This window comes from Hypanus sabinus, chromosome 20 (genome assembly GCF_030144855.1).
Source record: "Hypanus sabinus isolate sHypSab1 chromosome 20, sHypSab1.hap1, whole genome shotgun sequence".
Taxonomy (NCBI): Eukaryota; Metazoa; Chordata; class Chondrichthyes; order Myliobatiformes; family Dasyatidae; genus Hypanus; species Hypanus sabinus.
In genome coordinates, this window is record NC_082725.1 from 39327307 (window position 1) to 39351585 (window position 24279).

General features: G+C 41.5%; 1 protein-coding gene across 2 annotated transcripts in view; it reads left to right on the forward strand.

The window, feature by feature from the left end:
- nod1 (nucleotide-binding oligomerization domain containing 1) overlaps positions 1 to 24279 on the forward strand; it is a 73141-nt gene that overhangs the window by 27412 nt on the left and 21450 nt on the right. For both annotated transcript variants that reach the window (XM_059945364.1, XM_059945363.1), the window contains 5 exons: positions 1076 to 1250; positions 11688 to 13488; positions 17310 to 17393; positions 21628 to 21711; positions 22494 to 22577. In XM_059945364.1, coding sequence (XP_059801347.1) covers positions 1076 to 1250; positions 11688 to 13488; positions 17310 to 17393; positions 21628 to 21711; positions 22494 to 22577 — 2228 coding nt within the window. The remainder of the gene's footprint in view (positions 1 to 1075; positions 1251 to 11687; positions 13489 to 17309; positions 17394 to 21627; positions 21712 to 22493; positions 22578 to 24279) is intronic.

Here is a 24279-nt window from a genome sequence, read left to right on the forward strand (position 1 = left end):
GAATGAACACCTTCAGACACAGTAAGTGTCCTTCCATTGAAACCCTGATGACATCTTAGGATCTTCCTTTTAAAGAGCTGGGAATGTCTCGAGTCTTCCCAGAGACTGCCCGCAGTCTGGTAGCTGCTTCACTGAACAATGCTGATTTTACTTATTAATTGTGGGTCTTTGTAGCTAAGTCACCTTTGCATTATTAAAACCTGACAGACCCTTTGTGCTTTCTTCACGCTGCATCTCTAAATAAATAAAATCTTGTGAAACACCCCTCACACAGACCAGACTACACCCATCCTTCTTGGAGCTGAACTCCCCAAGTTTAAAGCTGTGGTTCTGGAAACCACTGTTCTACTGTTGCATGATTGTAAGTATTCACATGGCAAATGATAAGACAATATATGGACACTTATGGAAGTGGGTGTGAAGCCAATCAGTAATACATCCCTGATATAAGTGAGCAGTGCAGAGACCAGAAGCTGATAATCCTGGCAGTAAGCATACTGTAAGGTTTTGCTGCAGCAATGGACTGTGACACCCTTTTGATTCTGCTCAGCCATTAAAACTAAGACTGTTATAAGCAGATCTGGTTTAACCAAGGTGTCAAGTATCGTATAGATCAATAATCAGTCTCTTTGCAGCTTTAAAACATTTAATGATTCAGCCTCTATTGCTCTGCATTAGGCAAATCCTAAAATTCACAACTTTCAGAGAAGAAATCCTCCTCAGCTCCAGCTTGATTAACTAACTTTTTGTTCATTTTTCTGAGCTTGTTGATTTTTCTACCATCAAACATGATACCAAACAATATTTCAGGTTGGGTTGAATCAGTTGATTCCACTTCCAGCTGTGATTCTAATCCCTGAACTTTCGAAGAATATACTTCCTGTGATTTAGTGTTGGCATTCTTTATTTTCCCCCATATCAACCAAATTGCCTAATTTGGGGTGTTTTACACTTTAACTGCCTATTTAAGATCTGCTTGGACCTTGTCTAACCTAACGACACAGGAGTGAGATAGACTTGGTGAAGGTGTGGATCATCCACTAGACTCTAAACTGCATTTTCTTTATATACGTAGGTTCGACAAATATTGGATCTAGTTCAGAGTAAGGGAGAAGAAACAGCAGACTATTTCTTAAACATTTTGTACCAAGCCAATGACATTTACACAGACCTAAGCCAATGGCTGAAAGAAATACAGTATGAGCCATCAGAACGCGTACGGGCTAAATCCGTAGTTAATACTGACACTGGTAAGTTTTGTTTTACAATGTGTGTATTACAATAATCCTTTTCCATTTCCTGAGGTAAAATTGATTAAATGTTTTACTGGTATCCTGTGTAGAAAAAATGTATTTTGCATGCCACTGATCCAGATTATTTCATCACATCAGTACCTTGAAATAATATCAGTGAAAAGCAATAATAGAATGGAAAATATAGTCAGGAGTTTCTGCAGAGGCTGGAAATCCAGAGCCTCACACACAAAATAGTGCAGCAAGTCAGGCAGTGTTTATGGAGAGGAATAAACAGTTTTGGGCCAAGATCCCTCATCAGTGCTGGATGGAAAAGAAGGGGTAATAAGAAGGTGGGGCAGGGGAAGAGGGGAAGGAGTACAAGCTGGTAGGTGATAGGTGAAGCCAAGTGAGGAGGAAGGTGGGTGAATGGAAAAATGTTCCTCCGGACCATGGTGCACCCACAAAACGTATATAACACACAGCACATAAACCAAAATATTACCAAAAAAAGTTAATAAAATATCATTCAAAACATGTGGCACAAGTAAAGAGATTGCTGCCCTAATGACAGGACTTCATTGGTGGCAGGATAGTCAGTTGCCTCACTCCTGAGGGAAGAAGCTGTTATCCAGTCTGACATTCCTAGTCCTAGTCCTGAAGCTTCTGCACCTTTCTGAGGGTAGAGGGCCAAAGGGATTGTGGGATGGGAGGTAGGGATCCTCCACAGTGCTTTTGCTCCTTCGCCTGCAATGGAGGCAGGAGACCCCAGTGATCCTTTTGGCGTTTTTTTACCGTCCTCTATAGAGTCTTGTGCTCCCATTCCTTGCTGCTTCTGTACCACACAGTGATGCAGCCAGACAGGGCACTCGTAATGATGAGAGGTCTTGGCCAAAAATGTCAATTGTTTACTTCTCTCTATAGATGCTCCCTGACCTGCTGAGTTCCTCCAGCATTTTGTTTGTCTAGCAGAATTTACATGGAAAGTACAGTGCAGGCAGGCAGTGAAGTGCAAGGCCATGACAAGGTTGATTTTGAGGTCAGTGTTTCAACTCGTACAAAGGCTGCCCTTGAGCCTGGTGTATGTACTTTTAGGCTTTTGTGTCTTCTGTTCAACAGCAGGGAAAGAAGAGTGAATGTGTGGGGTTGTAGGGGTCTTTAATTATGTTGCCTGCTTTACCAAGGCAGTAGCAAGTGTAGCTCTTTAATCAGGTGGCAGCACTGTAAAAATAAAAGACATACAAATTAGGGGCAAGAGTAGGTCACTCAACTCCTCAGAACCATCCACAATTTAGTTAGTAAATGGCTGATTTGATTGTTTCCCAATCTACACATGGTATCGTTCACTCCCTTGCTAAACAAGTATCTGTCTACCCCTGTCTTAACAATATTTGATGTCTGCTTCTGTCTCCTTCTGAGGATGAGGATTCCAGACTGTGACTCTCTGAGAGAAATTAAATCCACTGGATCTCAGGCATAAGTGGCTGACTCTTTAATTTTCAATAGTATAGTGACCTCCAGGTGTAGATTCTTCTGCGAGATGAAACATCCTTTCCAAGTTTATTTGCTCTAGACCCTTTAGGATCATTTGTGATTCTTCTAACTGCTAACTTCAGTGGATCAATATCTAGCCTGTCGGATCTTTCCTCTTATGAGAACTCAGTAAGCAAGTAATAGGTCCAGTAACCCATTACGCCTCTGGCGCTTACGGTACCAATGAAGGTCCTTCACCTGTGCTGGTGTTCAGAGCTTCGTTCATCGTGTCAGTAGCTTGGTTTTCGCTACTGTCAGTCATCCGAGTTCCAGGCAGAGGCTCAGGAAAACTGTCACACACAGATGTAAAAGGATTCTTTATTGCTGTTTGTCCTGTGGGGGCGTGCCTTATTCTGATTGTCGAGAGTCACTTCTGTTGTGATTGGTTAGTTTAGAAACTGTAGCTGCTTTTCCCATTGGATGGCTGCCTGGTGTCTAGGTTGAAAAATCTTGGGTATGTAAGATAGTGCTTGGGAGGGGCTTGCTCCCTGCTCCCTTTGTTTAAGGCAAGACCATTGGGAAGGTGTGCTCTCTGTGCACTTTTAACTAAGTATGTTTGTGGAATGTTCAGCTCTGTGGGGTTTGTAACTTGGGGAGCATAAATGTTTAGTCAAATTTTTACTGTATGTAAATGAATGATTAATATACCTATTTACAGAGAGTGCTTTCTGGAGAGCTCTCTGGAGAGAATATCACCTGCCAGGCCCATGAACCTGATTGAACATCACATTTGGCACTGCAAGCAGGGTCTGGCTTTTCGAGCAGAAATGCATTTCTGGAAGAGGTTATTTAAAAGAGGGGAGCATCAGTATGAGAGATGCAGAATCCCAGAGTGGACAGATAATAGTATAGTCTAGCTAACTCACTGATGGGTTATGGGATGCTGGTAGATTTGTCAGACCCGTTAGATTTTGCCGGGGTTTAAATGCAACATCGCACTGTTTCTATACTTAAAACATCAGATTTTCCCAGAAGAAAAGATAGCCAGCAGATGCTTCCTGACATTTTGCAGCAATTGTATGACATCAGTACAAAATGATAACAAGTCTTAAGAATAAATTGGAAGATCTCAGTCAGTGTTGTTTATTCTGAGCGAATCACTGTTGATGGCTCAGAGCAGGGCTACGAAGTTAAAAGATATGAATATACAGATAGCCTATCGGTTAATGAAAGTACAGACCTTAGAGGCAGCTCGAAGGGCTTTTTGGGAGCCTGATCCCATTAAGGTTTGAGCCATGCTGAGACAGGACGACGATCCTACTGTGGGGCTGGGAGACGGGGATAACTGGCTGGATGATGAAAATGACGGAGCAAGAGCAGGGAGGACACCTTGGCTTAATCCTCAAAATGATCACCTTCTCCCTTGTATGTCGGAAAAGGTACGAGTCAGGCCAGCCGCTGTGGGGACAACAATCCACAGCCCCTTCCTTTCAGGAGGGGGAGGGGCAGGAGGCTCGGGAGTGTGTGGAGGGTGGTGTAATGGACCCCCTCGAGACAACCGAGCTCAGAGAATTCTCTGCTAAGGAGTTTAGCGAGTTTAGGGGATTGGTAGACAAAAGGCTGGGGAGTCTCTGGCCACATAGTTGTTGAGGTTATGGGATGAGGGGGATACCAGAGTGATCATATCTTAACAGAAAGGTGGATGCCTTAGGGAGCCTATTGTCCCAACATGCGATCGATGACGCCTGGAGAGCACTGCTTGCTTCCCAAGCATAATGCATCATTGGGGATTCGGGGAGCAGCAGCAGTGAGTATCCCAGTCTTGTTGAATGGAATTTAAAATGCCAAATGGAGGGGACTTCTGAAGTTCTACGTCAGTGGGCTCTTATTGCAGGAATATGCTGTATCCCACCAAAAAATGTTGAATTAACTTCTGGTCACGGAGGCAGTTTTCTCAATAAAATGGATAGTGTTGTCATGAGGAACAGCCCCCATCCACTATGCAATGTGGAAATACTGCCAGGAGGAGCAAAAGAGGGAGACTGTCGAGGGGGAAGGGTCGTTTCTCAAGTCCCCTGCAGGAAAGGGTTCCTTTTGTCCCCTGCCAGACTCCTCACATTCAGTTCCGGGTTCCCTGCAAAGGATATCGGTTCACCAGCAGTGGGAATTATTAGTTTGGGTGGGGGGGGGGGGTGGTGGTTAGCTTATTCGAGCATCATTGTTGCAGGGAGGGAGTCATTTGACCTGCAGCCCTCGTCACTGTAAATAGAGCGTGAATGATCTGAATGTGGAGAAATGTGAGGTGTGGCCACAGACATGTCAGTTTGCCTTTCTGTTTGCGTGTATGGACTTTGCCTTCATGAGACTTCGTCAGTACGTTGGGCTCCACCCAGTTGCTTTTTCCTTATCAGCTGTTCTCTGATAAGTGTGCTGTTTCTCTGTGAGAAATTAGCTGTCTTTTTAAAAGTTTTTTTTTCAGTTCAATAGGAAGCTTTAAAGAAGTGGAGTGGCTTTGTGATTTATGTTTTGTGTTTAATCTGTTACTTTGTTTCTTGTTTCCCATGGTTTTTGTAATTGGTCTTAAGAATGACTCATTTTTCATAGCGGCCAAGTGAAATTTGAGCAGAAATTTAGGCAACTTTATTCTGGATATGAGGTGCCCACATTTCAGAGGGAACTGAGCATTTGGGGAGCAATTCTGGTAGTTCTATTCTTTCTGCCTTTTCTAAATATCCAGTGACTAATCAGGAATCGGAAACGACAAGATCGAACAAAGTGTCCTCCTTCATATACCTTGGTGCAGAACTAAGTGACACAAACGAATGCAGCAAGGAAATAAGGTGAAGGCCAGCAATGGTATGCACAAGCACTACCAAACTCTGGAACACCTGGAAAGATAGATCTGTGAGCACTGACACCAAGATACGCCTCCTCAAGAGTCTCGTCTGGCCAGTAACCCTATCTGGCTGTGAAACATGGACCCTGAAAGCAGCTGATGAAAAGAAGTTGACAGCATTTGAGATGTGGACATACAGACGGGTCCTCAGGGTATTATACATTGAAAGGAGATCCAACAATTTCATCCTAGAAAAGATTGGCACAAAACCAATACTTCTGGAAACCGTTGTCCAAAGGAAACTTCGTTATTTTGGACACATCTCAAGAATTGATGACACACTGGAACACGCTGTGCTTGAAGGCAGAGTAGAAGGACGCCGCTCCCGAGGCAGACAGAGGACAACCTGGATCGACAACATCAAGAAGTGGACCAGCCTCACCGCCAGAGAGGCAAGAGGTTTGACTGCCGGCAGATCACAGTAGAAGGGAGTAGTCGCCAAGGCTGTGGCAGAGTCTGGCACATGAAGATGATGATGATGAATCAGGAGTGAGTACATTTGTATCTCCCTCCATTACAGAATGCAAAGTGGGTGCTAATTTGTGGTGGGAGATCCTGCTATACATTCCTTGGGAGGTCTCTTGAATTTGCACTTTGAACCAATGGGTCAGATTGCTGAATTTGTTTGAAGACTCCTTACTACATCACAGAAGGGATGCCACTAATAGTGATCCCCTCGACGACAAAGGAAAGACTGTTAGGGGAAATTATCTGGCTTCTTGGATTTTGGCTTTCCGTTTTGAGGGAGCAGTCTATTCCAGCCAACCTTGACCAGAGTATGGTAACAGTTTATGGGACTGGTGGAGTGAGTGCTTTAAGGGCTGGTATTTCCCTATGTACCATCTGTTTAATTGGTATGTCCTGACTCTTAAAGTGATTTCCCCAGCAGGTTGAGTGCAGGTAAAAAGTGCAAGATGAATGGTAAGTGTGAGCAGGAACAGTATCCTGGGATGCCTGTGCCTATGGCAAATTGTGTTGTGAAGTTGGACACTTGTTGGAAGCTGAATGGCACCTTCTGGTGGAACAGTGGCGTCAGCGCTGGACTTCGGAAGCAAAGGTCCCAAGTTCAAACCCAGTCCACCCCCACCCCTCACAGACACGCTTTCCATCTGTGCCGGGTTAAGCATCGAGGCAGCCACTCGGCCTCGTAAAAAAACAAGGGTCGAGTCAGGAATGCTCATATCCTGACCTGGTTAATCCAAAAGGAGACCAATCCTGACACCAAGTGCCAGACAAGAATGGCCTACTGTCTGGTGTGACAAGCTATGAAATGACCTTCTGGATATGCAGTTCCTAGGCCTACCCATGGTTCCCACAGGGTGGTGCGGGTTGATGTGTGGTGCCATATGTATGCCACCCCCATGCCCTGAATGAGCACCTTGCCCATGCTGGTTGGTAAGAGGACTATTTCAAAAGAAGGATATTTTGAATGGTATCTACTCCCAGCGTGGCGTGGCCAGGCTGTCCTGGGAACAGATTTCAATGGCCTTGGATTACCTGCTCACAATGGGAGAATGCACTTATACTGTTATTGGTCAAGGATGCTGCACCTACATTCCTGAGGGCTCAGGTAACATCTCTCATGTGGTTGATCATATCTCAGAGTCAGTATCTAAGATTAAGTGGGGGAACCAGCTCATTAGCTATTACACTCCAGGGTGGTGTTTCTTTGGGGCACAGGTAGGCTGGCGGACTACTGTAGTATACTGGGGAGGAGACTATTGGATTTACAGTATTGGGCATTGTACTCTTGTGTTTTATATATGACTTAGGAGTTTGCGAGAGTCATACTAGTTATAGGGTTGGATTATCAAATTTGCAACTTTTGAGGGATGGATGTTCTGTGGGTGCATGCCTTATTCGATTATTGAAAGTAGCTTCCATTGTGATTGGTTAGTTTAGAAACTGCAGCTGCTTTTCCTGTTGGATAGCTGCCTGGTGTCCAGCTTCAAATATCCTGGGTATATAAAGTAGTACATGGAAGGGGCTTGCTCTCCTCTTCATTTGTTTAAGGCGAGACCATTGCGAATGTATGTTCTGAGTGCGCTTTTAACTACCGTAAATTCCGGACTATAAGCCGCTACTTTTTTCCCACGCTTTGAACACTGCGGCAACACTGCGGCCTATACTACGGTGCGGCTAATGCATGTTTTTTTTTCATGCCGCCAAAAACATTTTGCCTCGTAACAGTAGACCAATAAAATTGATGAGTAGTTCACAGAGGTCCAATGAAATTGTACGATAAATCAAGCGCACTTTCACAATTAAATTATTGTAAATCAGTCATTTGTACTCACCCTCATCAACATGGAAAACACTCGAAGAAAAGCATATGATGCAGCTTTTAAGTTAAAGGCGATCAATCTGGCGGTTGAAGAAGGAAATCGAGCTGCTGCACATAATCTTGGCATAAATGAATCGATGTTGAGACGGTGGAGACGCCAGCGTGAAGAACTGAGTCAATGCAAAAAGACAACAAACGCTTTCAGAGGTAATCATAGCAGATGGCCCGAACTTGAAAACTTTCTTGAAGACTGGGTTAACACACAGAGAGCAGGCGGCTGCGGTGTTTCCACCGTGCAGATCAGACTGAAGGCTAAAGCAATCGCCACCAAAATGAAAATCGAAGATTTTAGAGGTGGGCCATCGTGGTGTTTTAGATTTATGAGACGAAAAGGCCTGTCCGTCAGGGTACGCACGACTCTGTGTCAGCAGCTCCCTCCCGACCACGAGGAAAAACTTGCTAACTTCCGCACATTCACTCAAACAAAGATAGCGGAGAATTCCATCGGGCCAGATGATATCATAAATATGGATGAAGTACCTTTGACGTTTGATCTGCCTCTCACTCGGACTGTTAATAAAAAAGGTGACTTGTCCATCACACTGAAAACAAGTGGCCATGAGAGAACGCATTTTACTTGTGTTCTGAGCTGCACAGCATCCGGACTAAAGCTTCCACCGATGGTGATTTTTAAAGCGGCTGACAATGAAAGTTCAGTGAAAGCTGCCATCAAGAGTACAAACTCAATTCCAGCTGTGATTCCTGGGGGCACCACGAAGTATTTGCAGCCACTGGACATCAGCGTGAACCGGGCATTTAAAGTGGCGCTGCGCGTTGAGTGGGAGGCTTGGATGACGAGCGGCGAGAAATCCTTTACCAAAACAGGATGCATGCGAAGAGCATCTTTAACTCAAGTCTGCCAGTGGATCCTAAATGCGTGGAGCCGTGTCACAACATCCACCATCACCAGCGGGTTTCGAAAGGCTGGACTGCTGCGTGATGAAGAGGACCGCGTGCGCTCAAGTGAGAGCGACAACGAAGAGACTGAAGTGAGTGACGAGATCCTGAGGTTATTCAATTCGGACACTGAAGGACTTTGATGGTTTTAGTGCGCAGGAGGAAGATGAAGAAGGCGATCAATAACTTTTCCTAGTAGGCTGCAGTATATATATTTTTTTTACCAGGCGTTAGGAGATATTGGAATGTTGTTCGTGCACTGTTCAGTAAAAAAGTATACGCAACGTAATTTGTGTGTTACCGATACGTATGTATATTTAAAAGTAGCTGTGTTACAGGCACTGTTCGAAAAAAAGCATTTGCAATATATATTTGTTTATGTTACCATACGGATTTAATTAAAAGTTAAAAAATCCTCACATGTAATATCTTTCTGTGTAAATATCTCATATTACAACGTGGGACACCTGCGGCTTAAAATCCGGTGCGGCCTGTACAAGTACAAAATTGATTTTCTTTCTAAAATTAGAGCGTGCGGCTTTTAATCAGGTGCGCTCTGTAGTCCGGAATCTACGGTAAGTGTGTTTGTTGAATGTATGTGTGTCCGTTGAATATTCGGCTTTGTAGAGTCTGTAACTCGGGGAGCATGAATGTTAGGTTGAATTTTTACTTTTTGCAAAGAAATTATTAATATAACTATTCGCAGAGAATGCTTTCTGTATCACTTGCCAGACCCACGAACCTGATTGAACATTGCACTGTTTCCCTAACAGTTTTGTTCTACAGGTCAGGGTTATTAGTCCTGAGCTGAACACCTAAACTTGGTGGACCCCTGTTAGTCTGGCCTCCACCCTTTGACCTGTTTGGCATGGGTGACCCTGCCAAAAGCCAAAGCATAAAGCCCTGACTCCAGCCAGCATTGCTCTCCAGATTATTGAGGGATGCAAACTTCCAAACCTTAGACCAAGGTTGTGGTCTTCTTGGAGGAAGTTGGGTAAAGCTGCATCAAACTTCTTCCAATGCAATGCACTCTTTCGTTAAATATTGACAGGAAGAGGTAATTAAAGCTGAAAAATTTAAATGAGAAGTTTGCTATATATGTAAAATTTCATATGCTGTAAATTTGAAATAACTCAAAACAGGAAAGGCTGGGAACATTCAATAGGTTGGCCAACATCAGTAGAAAGAAGAATACTTAACTACTCAGGTGGAAGGTATCTGCTGAAGGGTTTTGATCTGAAATGTTAACTCTAGTTTTACTTTCAACAGATGTTGCCACAATTGCGATGTGTTTTCTGTGTCTTTTATTTATGTTGGCATAGATATGAATATAGTTTGACAATTAGAATTTAAAATGAAATCTGAAACAGAAATATGGTCAGATTTAGTAATTTTGAGTGGGAAGCATTTCAAGCAAATGGCTTTATTCAGTTATGTTATGCCAAGCCTGAAATTTACTTTTGAGTCCTCCAACTTTCTAGTTTGTATGTGTATTTCTTAGTCTCCACCATTTAGTAATTATCTGTATGAAAAGCGGGGGCAAGGTTTTCAGTTTGTGTTTTACTGTCCTTTTACTCTAACTTTCTCATGCTACGCTATCACTGGTCCATTCAATCCCAACCATGACACTGACGCATGACATACTCTTGATCACAACTGATTGAGAAAGGCTAAGAGAGAGTTATGAAAATAGGTTCTATACATGATTGATACAGCTACTAATCAGTAGGGTGACTTTTAAGAGACATTGTCCTGGTATGTATCGAAGTGTATGAAATTACTATTTAGAAACACGCATTCATCATGTGTTGTATTGTGGCATGGATGTAATTAAATGTCTCACATCAGTTAACAGTATTAATAAAGGAAATTAACAATTTGATTCCAAAACAGAGGTATCATAATAAAAGACAAAAGTTTATTCAAAGAACAGGTTTAAAGAACATTCTCTCGAAGGATGGGGAAGCAGAGAAGTGGATAGATTTAGGACGAGAACTCCAGAGCTGATGAGGAAGTACTGGAGTGATGGTAATTGAAAATGCACAATGGTCAGGACCAGGTGAACATGGATCTTTAGAAAGACTTTGGGTGGAAAAGGTTGCAGAGATTAGTTTGGAGTTTGAGGTGGGTGTGAACTCATGGAGTTAATTTAAAGTACACTATTCACCCCTCTATATTGCATTGCCTTTAATTTCCACAAGTCACCTCAATCCCTTCTTTGTATTTCCATTGGTGTATCCTTGTACTTGTTTCCCTCTTTATCTAGTTTTCAGTTAAATACAAGAGTGTTAGATGCAGTACATCTCCTTAATCGCTGCTGTCAGTAACTTTCTAGTAACAATGACCTCTGGCTCTGACCTTCTCATAGGTAGAAATAGTTCCTGTGTTTAACCATTATTGTCATTTAAAGCAACACACACAAATTGCTGGAGGAACTCAGCAGGTCAGGCAGCATCCATGGAAAAGAGTAAGCAGTCGATGTTTTCGGCTGAGATCCTTCCTCAGGACTGGAAAGGAAGCGGGCTGATGCCAGAATAAAAAGGTGGAGAGGGGAAGAAGGTCATGGGTGAAGCGAGGAGGATGGGAAAGATAATGGGCTTAGAGAAGAAGGGATCTGATAGCAGAGGAGAGAGGATGATGGGAGAAAGGGAAGAAGGAGGGTCACGAGGAGGGGGTTGATAGGCAACTGAGAGGAGTTAAGAGGACAGAGAGGGAACAGAAGAAAAGGGGAGGTGGGGAGGAAGGATTTTTTTGTACCAGAGTGAGAAATCAGTATTCATTTAATTCCAATATTGCAATGATGGATTTAAAATCAGCTGCAATAACTTTGCATTTTTCTTTCTAGTCTGCCAGTATATTCAAAAGATCAAACAGGATCTACGGCAGGACACAAGATTTGTCACTTCCTATGTCAGGAAAGAAGACATTTTATTGGAGGATACGTACACTGACACTCTAATGGAACTAATCAATGCAGTCAATGAAACCATAGGAACCGTCTCGCACCTGGAGGATTTGTTCAATGACACTGGAACCATTAACAAAGATGCAGAAACTGTGTTCGTAACAGGTGATGCTGGTGTTGGAAAGACCATACTCCTCCAGCGACTTCAGAACTTGTGGTCAAAGAGTGAGGTTTGTGCTGACATTAAGTTCTTCTTCAAGTTTAGATGCAGACTGTTCAACAGCTTTAAGGAGGAAGACAAGATCTGCCTGCGAGATCTTCTGTTCAAGTACAACTGTTACCCTGATAAGGACGCTGATGAGATATTCAGTTACATCCGACAGCATCCAGCCACTGTCCTCTTCACACTGGATGGATTTGATGAAATTAATTTGGATTCTGACCTTAACGATATCCCTGATGTCTCATCACCCTTTGAGCCCACACACCCAATAACCCTGTTGTTGAACCTTCTCCGAGGAAAGTTATTAAAAGGTTCCAAAAAATTGTTGACAGCGAGGACAGGCACAAACCTACCTCTGAGGATGGTGAGAAAACGAGTAACTCTGAAGGGCTTTTCCAAGGAACATCTGCTGGGTTATCTGAAGAAGTTTTTCAAAAACAAGGCTGATCGAAATTTGGTTCTAATCCAGCTGGAGGCAAACCCTCACTTGTGCAGTCTGTGCACAGTACCATTGTTTTGTTGGATTATATTTAAATGCTATGAGCACTTTCAGTCCTCGAGCAGCCCTCAGCAGTTGTTGGATTACGTTACACTAACAGACATTTACCTGTTGATGCTGGAGGTATTCCTGAATCGCTCTACCAAGGTGGCGATGAACAAGCAAAGCAAAAGCCAAAATGAGACCTTTAAAGCAAAGAAATGTGCGTTGATGCGTTTAGGAAAACTGGCAAGGAGAGGAATTGAAAACAATAACTTCATCTTCAGTCAGGAGGAAATCACAGCTGCTAACATCTCTGAAGAAGATTTACAATTGGGTTTCATTAAAACTGCAGGGCACTATGATGGTTGTGGGAACCATTCAACATATGAGTTTCTTCATCTAACCCTCCAGTCCTTTTTCACTGCTTTTGCCTTGGTTGTGGATGAGGAAATCAGTGCCAGGGAAACCATTAACTTTTTTGCCAAATGTGATAACCACATGATTGGAGCCCAGGTCAATAGTCTTCTGCTGCATTGCTTGGGCTATAACTCTTCCCAAGGGAAGGAGCAATTGGACATGAATGAGCACTTGCAGTTCACCATTCTTTTTCTTTGTGGCCTCCTGTCTAAAGCTAAAAGGGACTTCTTCAAACACTTGTCTTCTTCGAGGAGCGTCCAAAGGAAGCGCGTGGCACTCAAGTCCTACCTCGCCAAGCGCGTAGAAGCACATTTGAAAAATCTGCCTAAGGCGCCATACCAAGGCTTTTCCAGAGTACAAGCCTTGCCCCGTTTTATCTGGCTGCTGCGCTATATTTTTGAAACTCAGAGTGAAGCGGTAGCCAACCTTGCAGCTAGGGGGATTTATGCCGATTATATCAAACTCACCTTCTGCAATGCCTTCTCTGCTGATTGCAGTGCAATTGCAAATGTTCTGCGCCATCGTAAAAAGATGATTGGACTTGAATTGGACAACAACAATATCAATGACTATGGGGTGAAGGAACTAATTCCTTGTTTCAGTAAACTCACAGTGGTTAGGTATGTTTTCGATTACTGCATATAGTTTTCATGAATAGGTTGCATTTCCTTCTACTGCAGTAATTGTGCCATTAAGTACCATCCCAAAGTCATGAAAAGTAGTGCCATTTATGACTTTGGGATGTTATAAGCACTTTAAAAGCAATGAAGTGATTCATGTAAATGCCAGATATGTGCGAATAAAAAAACTGTAAGTTGGTTTGGTTGAGGGATAAAGATTGACCAGGATTCGGTGCTGTGTGCCTCCTTTTCTTGCAGGTTGTCTCAGGATGGGCCATTTCTTCTGTTGACCGGTAGGCTGCACAATTGCAACAATAGCTTGCTCTTGTATGGAAGTGGTCCCTGGACTTTAGTTTTCCAACAGAGAATCGGTGAAGCTCTTTGCTGTAATAGGCAGACTGTGCTGCTGGTTTGCCTGAAAGCCAGTGAGTCTCCCAGGTCCAAGCTAACCTGCAGTCAAAGCTGTGACTTAAAGTCTGTCCCAAGCCTTCTTATAGGCTTATCAGGCTGGTGCTTAAGCCGGTTTCCGTGGCTACTGAGACTGAGAGTACTGAGACTACCTCCTCTTCCCCCGGATAGGACGCCAGTCCATTGCAAGGTTAACCCCCAGCATTTTGCCGGTACCCGTTTTCAGCTGGAGCAATGTGAGGTTAAGTGCCTTGCTCAAGGACACAACACGCAGCCTCGGCTGGGGCTCGAACTCACAACCTTCAGATCACTAGTCCAGCGCCTTAACCACTTGGCCATGTGCCACAAAGCTGTGACTGAGATCAAGTATTTATTCCAAAGTTCTCAACTTTAAAAAAAATATATATTTTTTATCATTTAAAGATACTGCATGTAACAGGTCCTTTCGGCTCAGGAAGTTCGTGTCGTCCAATTACCCCTATGTGACCTATTAACCCTTTAACCTGTACATCTTTGTAATGTGGGAGGAAACCAGAGCACCTGGAGGAAACCCACTCAGTCATGAGGAGAGCATGCAAACTCCTTTCAGACAGTGTGGGAAACGAACCCGGGTCACTGTAGCTGTCGAGCATGACTCTAAACGCTATGCCACCATGCTGCCCTACTACTTTAGAAAAGAATGATTAAAATATCAATCATTGGAATGTAATTTAAACATTTCAGTCAGCTCTGTTAGTTAAATTTCAATCAAACTGAAAGGAAGTTATGGGTAGATGGGCCTTTCTGTTTGAAATTGTTTATTTTTATTCCCATTGTAATCAATGGACCTGCTGGCACAAGTTCAGTAGATTAATTGCTCAGCCTCCAGGGAAAGTCTGCACTGTCCTGATCACGATGACAAAAGAATGTTTGTCATTTGAACAATCAAATGGGGCCTTGCTTTAAGCATTTCACTCGAGGGGTTATGATGTAAGGAAGCAGTTTGGGTGCCTTGGGATTAGTGGCTAGTGAATAGAATTTAAAAACTTACCCACTGGTTTAGGAATCCCAAATTCCTGTTAAATTGGAAATGACTATTAGTTATGTGTATAGCTGTAAGCAGTCTGCTGAAATATCCTCTTCATTAATGTGAGAGATGAGAGATTGCTTTTAGTTAGTGCCTCCAGTACAACACCCTCAAGAAGAACTTTTATATAAAGAACTCTTTTGCATCCTGCAGCAGGGATTTTTCTGCTGATTATTTAGCTGTTGTCACAGATGTGAGGTGGTAAACACATGGGCCAGTTTCATGTAGCAATGTACTCTGAGGGTCTGACCACTAGTGCTGTCTCTGTGACATTTCAAAGATACGCAGGCCGGTAGGTTAGTTGCCTGCTGTAAATTGTCCCTGTGATAGTGGGGTCTGGGTGAAACTACTGGACTTGTAATCAGTATGGGATTCGTGTAAGTCGGTGTCTGATGGTGGAATGAGGAGTCTGTTTTTATTTATTTAATTGATGTATACTGTGGAATAGGCCCTTCCAGCACCCAGTAACCCCTGACTTAACTCCAATCTAATCATGAGACAATTTATAACAACCAATTAACCTAACAACTGGTACATCTTTGGACTGTGGGAGGAAACCAGAGCACCCGGAGGAAACACATGTGGTCGCAGGGAGAACGTACAAACTTTATACAGGCAGGTGCGGGGATTGAACTTAGGTTGCTGAAACTGTAAAGCGTTGTGCTAACCACTGCACTACCTTGCCATTTTCGTTCTATACTAAGGCATAACACTGCTGTAGGTTGTAGTGGAAATTTTACTGTATTGATGATGCTACAGAATCAAATCTGTTACTTTGTTGCTTCTTGGTCTTCTGAGTCCACTAACCCTTCAAGAGCTTTGCTCCTTCTAAAACTGAGTTGCTATGCAACAGCATTTCTTCCTGCCTTTGCCAGATGCGCCTTCAGCCCTCTGGGCTTTAAACATGCTGGCATTCCCTGCTAAAACTTCTCTGCTGACTTTTAACACACTCTTTACAAATCCTCCTTTAATCAAGCTTTTTGTCATCCAACATGCTACCACACTTGTTAGTGTTTATGTGTGTTCCTGTGAGGTATCTTAAGGTGTTTTATTCCTCTCAAAGTACAACATGTTATCAGAATGAACTGGCAAGAAAGTGGAGAAACACAAGTTTTCCTTGATTCATTTCACTTTCTATCATTTGCACTATTATTTTGTATATTGATGCATACAAGAAAGTATTCTGGGAACTATAATTTGAAAAGAAAGTGGTTGGAAAGACATGATTTATAAAAGGACATGTAAATTCACAAAAATATTTACAAAACAATGCTAAATCAAAGTGAATTTTACTGAATTGCCAATTATCTAGTGCATATTCAGTGAAAAAGATGTCTGTTATTTAGTAAAATTTTCAGCAGTCTCCATAGCAATTGTTTTCTGATGCCTATATGAAAGCATTTAATACTTCTCCAGCCCTTCAAGCTGCACTGCCCAGCAATCCCCTGACTTAATTCTGCAACCATGGGTTTCCAACCATAGACAGCAGTTGAGGATAAATCTTTGAGGAAAGTTAAAATAAAGGAAGCATTGCAAACTCTTTCTTGACATGACAAATGCAAAATACTGATCTCTTTTGTGCACGAGCTGCTTACAGAATAGACTCACAGGCATCATTCATTCAAATTTTATTGTCAATATTATTTCCCTTTCTTCCTGCATAATTTGAGAAATACAATGGTTAGAACTTCAGTATTTCTTTGTAGCACTGATTGAAGAACTAGGAGACAGAAAACCAGTGGTCTCCAGCAGTATTGTTACAATAATTTAATGGAGATTTACCATTACAAATTTGGACAGAATACTTTAAACAAAAAGAAAAGTTTTACTAAAAATGTTATCCATGCCAGAATGGTACATTTTGGAGCTTGATGTATACAAGTCAGAAACTGCAGTATAACTGTGATTACATTTAGAAGTTATTTTATTAGCTCTAGAGTACCTTTGGATATTTTGATATATAAGATGTTAATTAAAAGATTGTTTGCATTCATATCTATTTGCCAACCCATTCTCTTTGTAACATGGTGTAACTGTCCACTGTACAGCTACTACAAAGTTTAAAATTGACTCTTAAGTTTTGCAGTATGTGTAACTAATTGAAGAAGCAAAGCAATTATTTCAAGCTGAAATGGACAGCTGTTAATATTAACCACAATATATGTTAAATCAAGATCTGCTTTTGCTTTGATTCAGTTATCCCCTTGTCCTCCTGACCTCTCTTCAATAGCTAGTATGAGGACTCAGGAGAATAGCTGGGTTTTGATAAATCACAGCAGCTTAAACTTTGGATGTTGTACACACGTGCATTTAAACTTCCTAATGTGTCCTTTGTTGTTAAACTCAGGTTGAGTGTAAACATGGTCACAGACGACGGAGCTAAGGTGCTGGCCGAAGAACTCATAAAATATAAGATTATTAAATATCTTGGGTAAGTTGCTAGTAACTATATTGTATGCAATATTATACATGATTATGTGAACTACAAGTATATCAAATTCTGATTGAACACAAGACTAAAAGTAAGTTGCTGTAATTTGCCTGAGTATTGGTTTTGAAGCAGGCATTGTGGCTGTTTATGTAGCTACTGCATACCCTGTACCTCCTGCCTGCCCCTTAGCAAACAGTGACAAATAGTTTAAGATTCTTTGTCTCATCCGAACTGTTCATCCCAACTGCAGTGTGTAATGATTTGTAATTTTCTATGCTCCACGATCTGCCAGAACCTGAAATCCATTTAATTTCCTGGTCGATAGAGCAAGACAATCAATTGAAAAGTTCAGTTTAATTTTAAGGTGCTGAGAGAAAGGAAAAATTCTTCTCTGAGTTGCCATTTCCCCATTAGCTTATTGAAATTCACCCTAATTATTATCTCGGGATATACACCACAGTACAAAGTGAACTCTGTTCCAGGCATAAACAAGTCCAATTTTCGCATGAAGGAATTTAGTAAATCAGCATGCACCATTATCAGCATTATTGCATACACCAGCAGAGATCCCATCCAGTCAGTTTTATACATGCCCTTGTATCATTCATTCCCTTTAGGTGCTGCACCTGAAATGTGTCTGATTGTTCACATCTTGTAGTTTGTGTCCTGACCATGCAGTTCTTTGCAGGCACACACAGTCGAAATTTATGATTAGTCTTCATTTGATATTATTGATGCTTTGGCTATAAACATGGTTTGGGATGTCCTGAAAAGCAGCATATAAATTTTTTTTTAAACTTTCAATTTTAGGCCATGATTAGGGAAGTCTTGAGATCATCTACATTGGATCCAGGAAATAAAATGAGATTATTTTCTAAAGACTTTTTATTTATTGAGCTACAGCACAAAATAGGCCCTTCCATCCCATCAAGCTAACTGCCAAGCAATCCCCCAATTTAATCCTAGCCTAATCACGGGACAATTTACAACTAACCCTACCAACTGATACATTTTTGGACTGTGAGAGGAAATAGGAACACCTGGAGGAAACCCACATGGTCACGGGGAGAACGTGCAAACTCCTTACAGGCAGTGGTGGAAAATGAACCCGGGTCGCTGGTACTGTAAAGTGTTATGCTAACCACTACGCCACCATGTAACTGGACAAGAACTGTGGAGGAATAGAAATAATTGGGAACTAATTTAATTGAATCATTGAAATCTAATTGCTAAGGAGCTCGGTGGATCAGGCAACATCTCTAGAGGGAAATGAGCTGTCGACAGTTTGGATCGAGAGGATGAGATATCCCGATGAAGAGTTACTGATACACCATTGAAAGGCAGGAGCCTCAGGCTGAGTGTAACACAAGGAAAACTGGGATTTTGGTTTGTTCAGATATTTGGAAGGTTGTTGTTGGGTGGAGGGGAGCTACACTATACAAGGAAAGGTACACCAGCTCAGGCTTGATCTGTGTACATAAGAAACCACAGGACTTGAAGTCATAGTCCATGACCCCTTTGATTGCTCTTTGAAATTTGTCTGAGTAGTCTAAGCAATTAGATGTTATTCTCATGAATACATCAAGACATTTTTATGGTCTTTGACTACATTTAAAAAAAAAATTTGCTTTAAAATGAAAATTCTCAGTGAAGCCAGCAATCTTAAAGAGAAACCGAACTTTGGTCAGTTTTAAAGAGAGCATGAGAAATGGTCCCAGTGAGTTGGAAGGGAGTTGGAGAACTGGAGAGCTAGTGAACTGAAGGACGACACAGAATACCGAGCGAGTTACTGTACATGCCGAACTATTGGAACTTACAACTAGTTATCAGAACTTTACTCTTCTTGCATTTGAGCTAGGCCAAAAGACACTCACAAAACTAATTCCTAGGATGTCAAAATTGTCCTAGCATGAGCAACTACAGGAAAAAGACCCATGAACCCAAGGAAGTCTAGTACACAGACAGGGACAGATGTGCACATCCCAGAACTCTTACACTCTCCACTGTAAGTGTTGGTCATCCTGCATTCTTTTTATCACCAACTGAATGAATTTGTAGCAATTTTATATCTTTGCACTGTTCTGCTGGCACAAGACAACAAATTCCACATCATCTAAATTAATGTCAATAAATTTGATTCTCCTTCTAGTGCCATTACTGGCCTGAGCTCACCAGCAGTGTTGTGCACAGCCTTGCTTCACTACCTGGTGTGGATAAATTAAGACTGACAAGTGTAGAATCTGAAACTAGCATAGAATGATCTCAGGAATAGAGTTCTGTTGCCCTGAGGCATGTTTTCCCCATAACTGTGTGGGCTTCTTCTGGGTTCCCAGTTGCCTCCCACAACACAAAAATGTGTGAATTACTAGGTTAGTTGGCAGTTATAAACTTCTCCCAGAGCAGGGATTCAGAACCTTTTTTTATGCCATGGACCCCTACCAAGGCATGCAAGGACACCCAAGGTGCAGGACACGGCTAATTTGGTGACTATCAGGAGGGGGAGAAAGCATATGCAGTCAGCATGGAGTACCCCTGTGGCCATTCCCCTCAACAGGAGATACTATCACTCTGGATACTGTTGGGGGTTGGAGGAAGTAATCTAGCAAAGGAAAGCCACAGCAGTCGGGTCTTTGACAATGAGCCTAGCTCTGTGGCTCAGAAGGGAAGGGGGAAGAGGTGGCAAGCTGTAGTGATAGGAGATTTGTGGGTTATGGGAACAGAAAGGAGGTTCTGTGGACAAGAACAGATTCCCGGATAGCATGTTGCCTCCCAGGTGCCAGTGTCAGGGACATCTCGGGTCATGTTCACAGCTTTCTTAAGTGGGAGGGTGATCAGCCAGAGGTCATGGTTCATGTCAGTACATGTGACGTGAGTAGGCGATGAGGTCTTGCAAAATGAGTTCAGGGTGTTAGGTGCTCAGTTAAAGGACAGGACCTCCAGGGTTGTGATCTCAGAATTACCACCCGTATCACGTGCAAGTGAGGCTAGAAGTAGGAAGATTGTACAGTTTAACATGTGGCTAAGATGGTGGTGCAGGAAGGAGGGCTTCAGACTCTTTGGATCATTGGGCTGTGTTCTAGGGAAGGAAAAACCTGTGCAGAAGGGATGGTTTGCACCCGAACTGAAGAGGGACTAATATCTTAGCGGATATGTTTGCTAATGCTGCATGGGGGTCTAAACTAGAGTTGCAGAGGGATGGAGCACAAGAACAGGTTGTGGAGAAAGATGCTGCTAAGCCTACATTCAAAGTCTACAATCAAAGGGTCGAGCATGGTGAGACTAATGTTCTGAGCTCCATATTTTTCACTGCAAGGAGTATTGAAGGAAAGGTGGATGAAATTAGGGCATGGAGCAGCAAGTGGAATTATGAAGTTGTAGCATTAGTGGAATTTGGTTCAGGAGGGACAGGACTGGCAGCTCAAAGTTTCCGTTGGTTTAAATGTGATAGAGTGGAAGGGATTAAAAGATGTGGGCTGGCATTATTAGTCCGGGAAAATACCATGGCAATGTTACTATGGCAGCCAAGGAAAAAAATAATTTCAAGTAATTAAAGAACTTTTAGAAATATGAGTTAGAGTCATTTACAGTGATAATGAAATGAGCAGATTGTATACAGACTCATATAGTTCACATTGTCTTTCAGGGGAAGATGTCTTTGCTTTCTTTTCTAATCTAAATAATACATAAATTATTTTAATACCCTCAGTAATTATGGATGAGTCATAAATAGTGATGTTCTATGAATAAATTGAAAACATATGTCATGGACAGTATTTGGAAAAACCTACGTGATGGGATAAATCAGTATTTAAGGAACCATTGGATAGTCAGGGACGTGCAATGTGAATTTATTGAAAGAAAGTTATGTTATATCAACAACTGAACTTTTGTTGACGATAAAAATGTTTTGGACGAAGTCTACATAGATTTTAGGAAGAAGTCTCCTGACAGGTTGATCAGGAAAATGAAAACTCAAGAAGCTCAAGGGGAATGTGGCAAGTTTGGGCGTTAGTTTCTTTTAATCTATGTTAATTGAAGCCAATGTAGAAGCTTTAATGGATTCAAAGATGATTTATTTAATCTTATTGCAGGGTTTATCCCATTCACCAAATTATCAAGACAATCAATATTGTCGGAACAGAAACATTATAGTTAGAAGTTTGCTGTTAATATGGTGAAAACGTTTGCCCTATTGCCATGTCATTGTCCATGAATGTGTTTCTTAATCTTCCAGCCTATACAGGAATCAGATCACTGATGTTGGTGCTCAATACATTGCCAAAATCATTGAGGAATGTTCAAGTCTTCATACGTTAAAGTAAGAAACGTATCAACAATTTGTATAAATTACTTCTATTGTACATGATGTTCATAGTAACAGTTATATCTATAGTAATTAAAGGCCAAAGAGTGGGTATTTTTCCCCTCTGTGACAACAAAAGAAAGTAGAGGAAAATCCAGATGCCAGTTTTCAATGTTCTCTGGGAAGCTGAGCAGCAATAAATTCACAATTTCAATATAGGTCTAGAGAGCACTGAGAATTTAAGTGGCAGAACTTGAACGGGGAACAACTTTTCTGAACAAAGTATCAGTTAAACTGGTCAAAGTCCATTAACCTGAATGTCCAAAAGAGAAGAAAAAAATCACACAGTAGGATTGGGCAAATAAATGTAAACAGAGTTAGAGCTCAGGTCATTATGTACTTTCTGACCTGTTGAATGCTTATAGCCTGTTCTCTATTTTAGATTTCTAGCATGTTTAATATTTTGCTTTTATATTATTGGTACGGTGAATCATGAACACATAAGAAAATGTGGCATATTTAACTCTTATGGATTGCTCTGCTGTTTAATGACAGTATGTCTGCCTTTGCCTTTTACTTTTGATAAACAAGTTTATTATTCTCACTTCTAATTCATCTATCATTTATAAAATGACTTCCAAATTTCCATTACCCAGGTCATCTTGTAAGTCACTTGCGGGATCCTGATTGAGCAATGTTGAAAAAAGGGAGGGAAATACAAAAGTCTGATGTTTGTTCCTGAATTAGATCATTTTATGAATGTATGACATGAGCATTTCTATCAATGATCTTTGCAGAATTGGCCTCAATAAGCTTACAAGTGTTGGAGGGAAATTATTAGCACAAGCAATTCAGAAAAACAAGACATTCAGAGACTTGGGGTGAGTATATTATTTTGCTTCTTATGTTTATAACCTACTTATAAGGAGAACCACTGGGCTTGTTTCCATAAAGAACAAGCAAAAATTTTCTTAAATTGTGGCATCAGTGTTTTTCACTCTCCTGCCTCTCTGGTTTTGTCTGATGCCTATGTGATTCACTGTACGTGAAGAAGATATTCTTGAAGTAGAACCACAGTGTAATTTTTTGCACTAACTTTGCATGCTAATTGAAAATAAATTTCAAGATCTGTATTTTTTTAATGAGTTACTTCTCTTTCATCTTAAGTTAGAATAGCATATTTTTGCAACCTTTTTTAGCCATATTGCATATTCCTGTCCTCATAAATGAGCCTTCTGTCACTTTGACTACCTTCACCATTTTAAAGCTTTCTTCAGAACGGGAAAGCATACTTAAGATTTGCTGGACCAGAACTTTAGATTGTTTGACTGTATTTGCCCATTGTGTATTTGCTTTCTACCTGCAAATTGCACATAAAAGTCACTTTGCACACATTAGATCATTCCTGTCATCTTTTTCAAGTCAAGTAGTTGTCATAAGAAAATTTAGCCAACCACACATAAGATCTGTCTCCTCTGCCAATTGCAGTTACTCTTGAAATTTCCAATTTGATGTAACTCGAGGGGTTTGTTTGTGACTATAACAAGCCATGGAATACATGTATTTTGGTTACAAGCACAACAGATGTGTTAAGTAATTTAACTCAGAACGAAGAAGTAATAATTATGGAAGATATTCATCACAGTCTGTTTCTTGGAACCCCTAAGACACCTTTTCCCTTGTTTGAGTGACATTTTTTTAATGGTTAGGTTGATCTGTTCTCCAATCTTGGCAATCTAGGTGCAAAAATTTTGTCACCACATGAGGCGATGTTGTCAGTGAGCTGCTGATTGTGGTGTCTCCTCACATGGCAATGTTCGCAAGTAAATTGCCAAGATCAGGAAATATCAATCCAATCATCAACTGCTAGAGCTATGCATTTTTTGAATTATTTCCAGAATTTTTAATGTTTTGTAATTAGTCCTGTTATCTCAGTTGTATATTGAGCTACTTATTCCTGTTGGTTCTTTTTCAGACTAGACTAGTTATCAAGGATTCTGTTGGAAACATATGGTTTGCTTCACTGACATGGTGTTTGCTCCTTTGGCAACACAAATGCTGGAGGAACTCAGCAGGCCAGGCAGCGTCTATGGAAGGGAATAAACAGTCAACATTTTGGGCCGAATCCTCCATTGGAACTTCTTAGCCCGAGGCATCAACTGTTTATTCCTTTCCATAGAAGCTGGTTGAATTGCTGAGTTCCTCCAGCATTTTGTATGTGTTGCCAGCATCAGCAGATTTTCTCATGTTTGTGTTTTCCCCTCTCTCGTTCTCTTTGTCTGTTAATCAATGTTCTTCACCTGCTTTATTTGTTAGAAGCATTAGGACATTAGCACTATTTAACATGTACAGATCCTCCGCAGCTTAAGAATGATAACTTGGGAGACCACTGGGAGGGATTTGCCAACTACTTGGCACTGTAGGCATCTTCTGCCATTTGGGATCACGGTTTGTGGGTGCAATTCTGACTTGTGAACTATTCAGGATATGTACAGTTCACAGGGATGGAACTCTGCTATAACCTGGAGAGGATCTTTATCTTCTTTGACATGTTCCTGGTACTTCTGTGCAAGGCCATCTATT